This window comes from Eurypyga helias, unplaced genomic scaffold, assembly GCF_000690775.1.
Source record: "Eurypyga helias isolate BGI_N326 unplaced genomic scaffold, ASM69077v1 scaffold8036, whole genome shotgun sequence".
Taxonomy (NCBI): domain Eukaryota; kingdom Metazoa; phylum Chordata; class Aves; order Eurypygiformes; family Eurypygidae; genus Eurypyga; species Eurypyga helias.
In genome coordinates this window covers 59,502-70,531 of record NW_010257156.1, presented here as the reverse complement: position 1 = coordinate 70,531, position 11,030 = coordinate 59,502, and the positions used below count along the sequence as shown (strand labels likewise).

The following is an 11,030-nucleotide window of genomic DNA, read 5'->3' as shown; positions in this document are numbered from 1 at the left end:
TTTGAGCAGTTAATTACAGACAGGTAACTTAGCTGGTGGTTTCATAAAGGTTCTTCTCTTTCTGATTAACTCTCAATATAGTTCTCATGGAAATGGGTTGTTTCATAACTTGGGATTCACTGCACCTGCAATACCCTAAAAATTTTAAGCTTGGCATTAAACCCAAAGCTGCATTAATATTACATGTCACTGTAGTTCTCACCGTATGATTTTACCTTCTGTATGGATTAGGATTTTGTGTTCTATGTTGTCTGCTTTCTTATCCTCTGAGTACCCTTTGGCAGCAAGAAAATATTTAATAATGCCAGCTGGCTGCTGTATTTGAACTCGGTTTCTAAAACACTTCTGAGAATATATCCTCCTACAAACTTATGTTCTGGAGTGTCACATTTCTCCCGTGGCTGAGAGGTGATTGAAGGGGGCATCAATCACCATGCCTGTGCTTGAAACACACAGAACGTTTATACGACCTTCAGGTACTACAGTGACAAAAAAATGTGTCTAGATCCAAGTGCTTTGATACTTTGCTACCTGGGGACATGCATGCGGACAGTGCATGTGCAAAGAACGACAGATATTGGTAGGTGAGCTATATTCAGTGTGGGTTTCTCTTCTCCTGTCTCTGTCCTCCTTTTCCAAGGTCTCTACTATCCTGATGGAATGGAAGGGAGAGAATGTGATGACCACGGCAGCCACTGTTGTTATAAGAATGACAGTGGTGCATATTTGATGCACGTGGCTCGGTGGATGCTGTATATATATATTAAAAAAAAAAGTCCAGTTCTATGACTATGATAAATGTGTATTCCTCTCAAGTTAGGTCGAGAACACCTTAAGCCACCGTCACTGCAGAGTGATTAATTACATACTCTACTACTAGGAGAAAGGATTAAGGGGCATCTGCATAGTGCTGCAGAACAATGTGGTCATTGGAGGAAAGGCCAATATTATTCATTGTTTATTTTTGTTATGTGTTATTCATATTGTTAGTGTTATTAGTATTTAGTGTTACATTTCACTATTTTATGTCATTTGTTTTTGAATTATTAAATTGTTCTTATCTCAGTCCACGAGCTTCCTTGTCTTTTCTGCTGATTTTCCGCCTCCACTGGAGGGGGAGGGAGGTGAGCGAGTGGCTGTGTGATACTGAGTTGCTGACTGGGATTAAACCACAGCACTTGTTTTAGAATCCATTGTCCTAGCTGAACATCTTTCCATGAATTCATCATTAGCTTCCCTGTAGTCTACTTACGCAAACACATCATAGATGAACTAAAAAGACATGAGTAGCCACCTTCTGTCTCGGTCCCAATCCTGTAACATGACAACATTAGTAGAAAGTTAGCTAGGTAAACATCTGTGTGATGAGTTTATCTGTGGATTCCTGTGCATTGCAGTAAATTCTTTGCTGCTCTGCAGCGCACTTTCTTTTATTCCGAGTGGCATTGCTAAAGACCATGGGCCTGCCTATTTTGAGCCTGACCTCCACAAGAATCCAGCCAAGACTTTTGGGAGCGGTACAGGTGATGCCCTCTTTTCTTTCTTTCTTTTTCTGGTACTCTGCAGGCTATCCTTCTGGAAGATATTTCAAAGTATATGGTTTTTTTCTTCCATATGTGCTGTAAAACGTATTCTAGCTATTTTCTACACTGTGGCAGTTTTCAATCTCTTTTTGTCCTAAAACTTTTTTTTGAAACTTAAAAAAAAAAAAAGAAAAAGTATCTTCAACAGACCTAGTAACTAAGTAATAGAAACTGAATGTCACAGCAAAGTCAGATCATAGCAATGTGACAGGATATATTGGCTCTTAAGGAGAAAATTACTGTCACTCTTTTTATCTCATGGAGTTTAAAAATAAGACAGCCTCACAAGTGTAATAACACACGAGGGTTTGGTTTGGTTTAGTTTTGCAGGCTGCTTCTGTTAATTCTGTAATTTCAGTGGCTGTAGGTGCTGTTTTGGCAGGCTTCAGCATTTAATTTTGCTTCTTGCAAGCTGGAAAGGTGACCACAATGACTTCTGTCTTTCCAGTGCCACAGAAGAATTTAGATATAGGTTGTATTGGTATTCAGGGAGTTTTGTTTTTACTTTAATCTGTTTGTAGTTAATAAGTAATTTAAATTTTTAATAAGAATGAATTGAAAAATTCTCCTTTTTCAAATAATAAACTTTTTTCAGTGTAGACATGCTGTCTGGCAACTCACCCAATAAAAATAGCGTACTTGATTGTTATGGGGAACCAAAGTAGTGCTTCTTATTTTATAATGCTTCTCTTGGGGTATTTTAGTTATGTGTATATACCTTGGAGAGAAGTTGGACCACCAAAATGAATAGAGTGTGATTCAATACACATGCCTTACAGGGTGTACGTGTAGGATCTTCAGTGCTACCAATACTGGTCAAATGTTATGTCAAACTTCTAAAGGCTGACCAGGCACATAATCTCATAGGCTTTTTTCAAAGGGATAAATAAAGACCATGGGATAAGCATGATGATGATTTAGTGATGATTGAGTTCAGTGAGTTTTGAAACCTTCAGATTCTAAAGAAAGATTTGGCAAAAATGTTCCTTTTGTGTTCTTATACATGCCATCCTATAATGTAAACCACGTCCTGTTGGTGTACTCCTAAAACCTGGAACTTTCTGTCAAAGATTCCCAAATGAGTTTTCAATTTTCATGGTTGCTGACAGCTAATCTTTCCTGCTGCCTTTGACGAGCAGGGTGACAAGCACAGGCGGTGGATGGCAGGTTATACTGCATTTGAGTGTAGTCTCTGCCTGGGGCGTGAGAGCCCTCCACAGCAGGCAAGAGCTTTGGTGGAAGAGTAGTTACCTTAGGTGTGTATCTGCACCCATGAGGTTTCCTTTTGGCTTTTACATGCGAAGATTTGTTCTTGTGCCTCTGAGTTGGTGTTTGTTTTTTTTTTTCAATTCGCTGTGAGATTTGGGTTTTCCTATCTAGATGGATATATTTGAGAGCAGCAAGACTGCTCTTGGGCCACTAAGCAATTTTGTGAATCATGCCCTGCTGATACTTATAGAAGGAAGTTTTCCTCTTCAACTTCAAAATTAAGCTCCAGGAGAATATTGCAATACAGAGACTCAAAATCACTATTGCTTGGTCTCATGGCCTGAGTTAGGCAGTATTTTAATTCAGAATTTCAAATACAGTAAGCAAAGGATTGAATAGCTGAATTGCTACATAGCATGTTAATGGAATTTTAGCATTTGTAGGAATGAGCATTTTGAGTGGCTCTTGAGTGTTATATTTTGGTTCTGAGTGAAAGGAATAGCTGGCTATTTTTTTTAACACTAACAATGTAAGACTGAAAATTTGACCATTGTAACTGTTTGGGAACATTGCTGCTCTGGCGGATGTTTCGTTTCTGAGGCATTTTTTATCTCCATTGAGGGAAACCTGTTTCTGTAGCTCTTGTCCTAGCCTGAGCTCATGACCTGGGCTTCACTGGCTTTGGGGAGGCTGGCGAGGGAAGAATGCTTGCGCTTGCACACTTAATATATTTCAGTGAACAGCGTGCCTTACTGTTCTCCAACCCCTAACCATTTCCTCACATTTGGGATTATAAAGAGTGTTGGATCTATAGCATCCATTAAGTGAATGTGAAATAAGGTTTTCCTTTGGTGGCATGTGGGTGGTATAGATGGCAGCAAAAATATTGGCACTTTTCAGCTTGCAGACTTCTGAGGTCTGCTGTGTGTTAGTGTGAGCATTTGGAATAAAACAGTTTCTGTCCTTCAGGGTAGTTATGGTCTAGGTAACAGTGTTCTCCAGTACAAGCTTTCCATTCATATACACTAAGTCTGTAAGTCTTTCGAGTTCTTTCCAAGTCTTGCATTTTAAATTTTCTGCACACGAAAGTGGCTTAACCTCTGATTCTTTTACAGCTTGTTAAATTTCAGTAAGCCTGTTTGGTCTAACACTTAACTTCCCCCCTGGTTTTGTTAACAAAAGGAAATAATTATTTATATTGTTGCAAATAATTGAAACTTACTATCTTTTTCAGTAATAGCTGGTTTTCGAGGGACAGTCCCACATGGCCTATCACTGGAGATTGGAGACACCGTTCAAATATTAGAGAAATGTGATGGTGAGTTCACATGAAGTTTCATATACTGGTAATTTGAACCCTAATGCTATGAATTTATTTTCTGAAATTAAGACATTTTTGGAGTCAGTAATACCACACATTGTCCTCTTCATTTTTTTCACAATTCCAATGAATTCTAATCCTTATAATAATTAATTCACTGTTCATTCTTTTCATTTAAACTCTGCTTTATAAACATTCATAGAGGATAGCAGTAAAAATAGCAAGGAGTTCTCCCTGTGATTCCTCTGCTTTCTTGGTATTTCCAAGGAAAGCCTGGCTGCCATCAAGCCTCAAATTAATTCAAAATCATACATTTAGATCTTAAAGCACTGTAAACATTATCTTCTGCCTCTCTGCTGAAGTAGAGAATACTAATATGACTTTAGCAAATGTCCATTACTAGTGTAAGAGAAATAGTTGTATTATTTTTGTAATCTGCTTCCTTAAATATATTATATAAGACTTATTTGTCAGTATGTTTTTTTTTTATCATTTTAGGATTATATAGGTTCTTTTTGGTTTCATATCAGGATTATTCATATATGGTTAATCTTTTAAGAAATTTTCTTACAGAAGGCACAGAATCTGTTTTTTTCAGTCAGATAGATTATGAATTTTGTATAATGTGGTTGATATATTTAGAACATGAAGTCCAAAAATTATTTTCAGCTAGTAACAATGCTTAGGAAGCAATTTCTTTTTTGTCTGGTGTGGTGTGTCTAGTCCAAAATATACCTGGGTTACATTGTTAGAAACACCTGGGTATACAGGGATAAAGAGTAATTCCTGAAATCTGAATATGAGCTGGTTTAAATAAAATACCTTTAATTGTATGGAAATTCTTTTAAATGAGTGCAGTCTGACAGCACTGTGTAACTTTCATAGCTGTCCAAAAGGGAAAGATGAAATCTGCTTTACATATGGAAAAGGCTTGCATACTTTAAAAAACAAAATGTTCTTTTTTCACAGGATGGTACAGAGGATTTGCCTTAAAAAACCCCAATGTTAAGGTAAAGGTCAATTGCAGTTTTGTGTTCTTCGGCAAAAATGTGTATTTACTTTTTAAAAGTTTATAGTTTCCATGTATGATGTGTATTCTTAAAAGGAAACTAAAGCTTAGTGGTATGTATATAATTGATTTTGTTTTAATAAGATTTGGACGTGGATTATACTTGTGAAATGCTCCTGTGTCTTAAGATTATACACTTTACAAATCTGAGGCTCTGGTGAACTTTATTTTACTTCCGATTTTTATTCTGTGAACTCTTCATTTCCAAGCTTCTTCAGCTGCAAAATAAGGCACATATATGTTAATTTCAAAATTTCCTAGGGGCTAATATCATAAGTCATTGCCTTTTGTGCCTAGGCCTGCAGTCTCTGCTCACATAAATTTCCTTTGCCTTATATGGAAGGTCAATGTGAACAATAAATTTGACCACAGAGTCTAATCTGATGTTTACTATTTTGACCTCATTGATATATACTTCAGTTTGATTTATAAGACATGAGCAGTTGGGATTTGTTACTGAATCTTCTGTGTCTTTTGTTGCAATTCTCACCACATGCTTGCTGTCAGCCTTGCTTTGTGGTCTGTCGAATGTGTTGATAGAAGTTAGGAACAGGTTTTCTAAACAAGACTTGATGTGCAAAGAAATGAGATACATATTTTCTGCTTTCCTAGTGTGAATGCAAAGAGTTTTCTGAACTGGATATTTGAAGGGAGTCTCTCTGAAAGTAAAATTATAAGAGCGCCTTGTAACTCTGTTTGTTATTGGCATTGCCCTGTCAAGATTCTTCCCTTGTTATTCTGCCAGCTTTGACACTCAAAGAAATTATCTGTGGCTGGTGGTGTGCAGTAAGCGTGCTCGTGCAGCCATCCTGCTTTCTGCAAGTGCAAGGCTGTACATCTTGCTGTCCTTGGGAGGAGCTCTCCTGAACTACTTTACATTACTGAGGAGTAGGAGCATTCACGAGGGCAGTTGCCTTTACCTAGCAGATGCGTTTTGTCGAAGGTCTAACATCGGTGTTAAAATAAAGCGGGGCACCAACATCACAAAGGAAAGCTGTACGCAGCTGTGCGTGTTCCAAAGGAATATACATATTTTCCCTCTCTGCACTATGTAAGGAGCTGTAGTGTATTACATTCCTGGCCAGAACTTTGAGGCTGAGTTGCTTAATTTTGCTTATTGTTCTGATTTATGAAGATTAGCGTGCTGTAAGAGCAGTATGACTTCTGCAGCAATGCTGTCCATTCAAAAGAACAGTGGAGAGCCCTTAAACAACTGGAAAAGGATTGCTTCTGTCAGGACAAGGAGTCTCTTTGGTAGGCATCTACCACAGCTTTCCTGGGCACTGCAGGGAATAGTAGCCACCAAATAAAACTTGGACTTTCTTCAACACTTCATTGTTATTGAACTTTGTTAATTTGATTTATTTTGCTTTATTTTGAAATTCCCTATCTGAAGATACTATTTTTAAGATACTGTTGGTGAGAGGTTACCCCCCCTGTTTAGTCTTGTTTCTTGTCAAGGTGGGAATAATTAATAAAAGCATCTAGAATAAGTGAGCTTTCAAACAATATTCTACATACTCTACATGTGTTTATTGTCTAATTTTATGAAGCAATGAAGGATGAAAATGCTACTGACCGTGACATAGTGGTTTTCTTCAGATCTGTACTGAGTGTATGTTACAATTTTTTTTGTGCACGTTTGTTGGTAATTATTTTGAGGACTTTTAATTTAGCACACATTTGCATTTTAAATGGCACTCCAAACTCATGTAAGGGGAGTTTTTTTGGGCTTACCTAAACCGTTTTATTTTTCAGGGCATATTTCCATCCAACTACATTCACTTGAAAAATGCGTGTGTTAAGAACAAAGGGTAGGTGAAATGTTCTGGATTCAAATATCTAAGCATGTTATCAGTTATTTGGTATGAATATAAGTTACTCGTACCAAAAGATCTTTTGCTTATAAGGTAAAGTGGTGATTTCGTTATGTTAAGATATCTTAACTTCAGCTTACTGCCACACGACTTGAAATGGTTGTCCTCAGCTAACCTGGTACTCCTGCGTGGTCATAAAACTGGAGTGATATATTCTGAAAAAACATGGAGCGCAATTGGGAATATGTCTGTGTTGTCTAGAGGAAAGAGAATAAAATTGCATGTTTTCAGTTCCTGTTGTTGAGTTTGGCTTGAAAAAGGTATTGCCTTAATTAGAAGTCGTTACTCTGTACAGAGGCTGTATATTAACCTGCTGTTAAAGATTAGTTGTTTTCTTTGAGGACAGCAGCTGTTTCCAACATTTTAATTAATTTGGGAACATTCACATTGTATCATTTATTTATGTTTATTAACCTAAAGTGATAGAACTGATGTGTAACAGTTTGACGCCTGTTTGGGTCAAGACATTACCATCATAATAGATGGATGCCTAAATATCAGGTGTAGATGACCTTTATTTTGGGAGCGTGAGTGAGTAGAAGATCCATGATGGGGAAAAAAAATCATGAAGACTGTAATCATATTTTTTAAAGTCTCATTCCCACAGGTGAAAATGGCTCCACATTACTGTTAAACAGTCTGTCTGCTTAGAATTCAAGCCACATGTGGTTTGCCATGCCCTAGAATCCTTTGTCCTTTAAAAGTGGTTGTAGATAAAACTGAAGTTTTAGTGAAATAAACTTCTTGTAAACCATCGCAATAAAACAAAGCTTAAAGCTGGAGTAATTGTTGTTAGCAGACACCATGACCGTATTTGCAGGGTGTTCAGTCTTTGTTGCCTCTTATTCTTTTAGTTTGTTTCCCCAGTTCAGGCCATGTGACCTATGGCACATCATGGCTGGGGGCTGTCACATTGTTATGTTAAGTGGATAAGAGAGAAATGATATAATACGAAAAGTAACCCGGGCATGAATGCAAACATTTGAAATGTACTGTGCGTGAGAACGAAGTGGTAGTGATGATGGTGTGTAAAGTAGTGGTGTCGTGGTGAATTTGGTCTTGACCAAGTCAATCCAGCTTTTTCTTGGCCAGCATCAAATAGGCAAGAACTCACTTATACCACAGTAGTTTTCTTTTGAGTTTTTAAATCCTCTTTCAGTTGAATATATTACATTTTCTGTCATATATCTATGTATGAAATGTAAAAGAGTGGCAACAATCACTGGTTTGGAGTCTAAGCTAAAGTGGCAAGATCCCTTTGAGAACTGTGGGAGTTACTCTGCTGTGAAAGCAGTTTTTTGACATAGTAAAACACTTGCCTTGACTTCTCTAGCACCAAGACTTTTCATGGGGCTTAAATGATTTTCACCCAAGCCTTTTCTGTGGGGATTAAATGAAATGTACAAATAAAGTGTCATGGGCTGAAGCAGCTCCTGTGTAGGTTGATAGACATCACTGTTGGCAGGAGGAAATCTTTATAGTATTAACTGTAATGGGATTTGTAATGCTTGTGTAATATCATATGTTCTTCTGCATGTTACAGACAATTTGAAATGGTTATTCCAACAGAAGATTCTGTTATTACAGAAATGACATCAACTTTAAGAGACTGGGGAACAATGTGGAAACAACTCTATGTGGCAAGTACCCCAAATAATATTGCTTTGATTTAGTACCTACTCAAAAGACACACTGTTGTTTGGATGCTCTAGTTTAGTTTAAGTATATATTACAGAAGAAATCATTGTTTTTAGCTGTTCTAATTATGGACTAAATACATCACTTAATTTGTTCCAGTCATTGACCTCAACTGCTGCTCAACTTTAGCAACATATTGAGTGAGTCATGTCTAGCTTCATCGTGTAGCCATTGGATTATAAAGATTCCTTCGACAAATTGAAGTGTTGGAAATAGGTGTAACATTGGTATATTATTGAAATATAGAATTATAGTATATTATTGAAAATCTCTCAGCCAGTTGATTTGATTTTATGCTCATTTTTTCATAGATTTTTGTTTCCTCTCACATTCACACACTCACAAGTGTTGAGGTGTGTCCATGTTATTTGACCAGGATCCCTTGTATTTGACACAGAGATCAAATACAAGGTCAATATTTGATGCCCGCTCTTGAGTCCTCGTTGCTGTGCGAGGCTGGAGGTGGATCTTGATTAGCCATAGTGAACTGATTTGGATTCACCTACCGCACATTACAGAAGTGGATTATGGTTTTGAACTTCTTCCTTATCTCACATTTCATAAGTCTTAAGTAAAAGTCCCATTTTTCACAGTTCTCTTCATCTGGATATTTTGAAGATATTTTATCTTCATCTGGTCTTTTTCTCCTTGGTATCTCCAGGTCAGTTTACATCTCTCCATGGAATGCCCCTCTGAAATTGGTCCACGTTAATAGATACAGTCTAAGCTTTCTAACTATCTCAATAGATTCATCTTCTCAAATTTCACTTGAAATCATGTTTTCTAGCCTTAACCGTTGCTGTTCTCTGAACCCATGTTGTATTTTCAGTTGAATTTCTGGACTAAGAACTGGATATGGTATTCCAGTAGCAGTTGTGTGAGCACCAAACGCAAAGTAGCAATAAGCAACTGTTCTTTCACTGGTGGTGTGTGTTATTTTTCTACTTCCCATTTATCACTCCATTGCTCTATTGTGCTCACTCTGTATATGTGGCCTCTCCAATACTGTAATGACCTCCCTTAAAAACTTGAGACAAAACAAAGATTATATCAATAAAAATGTGGGTTTTTTTTAATTAGGGTAGGCAAACTTCTTATTGCATAGAGAAAACTCTTCCAAACTCAGCCACCTGATGGTTTACTGTTTTGACTCACCAGTCATTTAAGCAACTCTTACTCCATTACAGAACTCATACAGATGTGGGATTATTCTACTTAATTTATCTAAATCTTGTGCAGTATCAATAGGATCTTGACTGCAAGCTCCCTAGACTGCTTTTCACTCTCATGCCTCCTCTGAACCCACTGCAGTCTCCCATTCTTTTGAGGGTTTTCAGACCAGTGACTTACTTTCACTGTAAGAAATTCCTACCATTCCCTACTTGTAATTGGCTACCACGATAGGTGGAAATTGTTTTGTTTTGGTGTACTTACACTGCACATAAAGAAACTTGTTCAATATCTCTCTTTACGCTGACTGAAATTTAGCTTTTGCTGACTGTTCTGCGTCTTTTAACATTTTTTTTGCATATCATAACTGCTATAATTTCTTTTTTCATGCCTATTTCCTCTGTTAACTGAACTTTTTTTTACTTTCTCTTGACTGTAGATTTTTGTCTTTAAAGATTTAACTAAAATACCAGTTTTAAATTGTGATATACATCATTATTGTCTTCCATATTTAACATTTGACTGTCTAATCTATTTCATGAAAACCAAACCATCATTTGGACTTAGAGCATGTGCATATCAGGCAGAATCAAAACCTGTTCAGTTGCATCTGCATAGTCTCCAATCCCTCATTTTAACTCATTGCTGAGATCAGAATTACGAATTAAACTGTGAGAAGATTAGCTACCTTCTGGTGATAGAGGGGATGCTTCTGCGACGTAAGAAACAGCAATGAGTATTGCCAACAGACCTCCTGCAAGTCAAGACAGTGTAGCCAGCCTGCTACCTTTTCGAGACGATTGTATGGATTGTGTTCAGAGGGGCTGTTCAGAACCAGGTTTCCTTCCTGAAACCTGCAAGTGGGGTAGTTGCTGATTTCCTTAGTGAAAGCTTTTATACCAGAACCTACAAAATCAAGTATTTATTTCTGTTGGATTCTAAGTAAAAAGTATCATTTGAAACTTGACAGTGAAATTGTAATGAAGCAGTATGAACTGTTCCTTGAGAAACAGCAGTTTCTTCAAAGCTTGTTTTAAATTTCTCGAGATTATAATGGGAAGTATAGTTTTGTCAAATTTTTGAAGCATATCTAAGTGTGATTG

The 11,030-nt window shown here is 37.1% G+C and overlaps 1 protein-coding gene across 1 annotated transcript in view; it reads left to right on the top strand.

Annotated features, from left to right (window-relative positions):
- Window positions 1-539: 539 nt before the first annotated feature.
- LOC104511330 (dedicator of cytokinesis protein 4-like) overlaps window positions 540-11,030 on the top strand; it is a gene marked incomplete at its 3' end in the record, with an annotated part of 69,429 nt that continues 58,938 nt past the window's right edge. Inside the window, exons 1-6 of the mRNA XM_010153900.1 lie at window positions 540-580; window positions 1,420-1,523; window positions 4,027-4,110; window positions 5,083-5,123; window positions 6,941-6,996; window positions 8,603-8,699. Of these exons, the coding sequence (XP_010152202.1) occupies window positions 540-580; window positions 1,420-1,523; window positions 4,027-4,110; window positions 5,083-5,123; window positions 6,941-6,996; window positions 8,603-8,699 (423 nt within the window). The remainder of the gene's footprint in view (window positions 581-1,419; window positions 1,524-4,026; window positions 4,111-5,082; window positions 5,124-6,940; window positions 6,997-8,602; window positions 8,700-11,030) is intronic.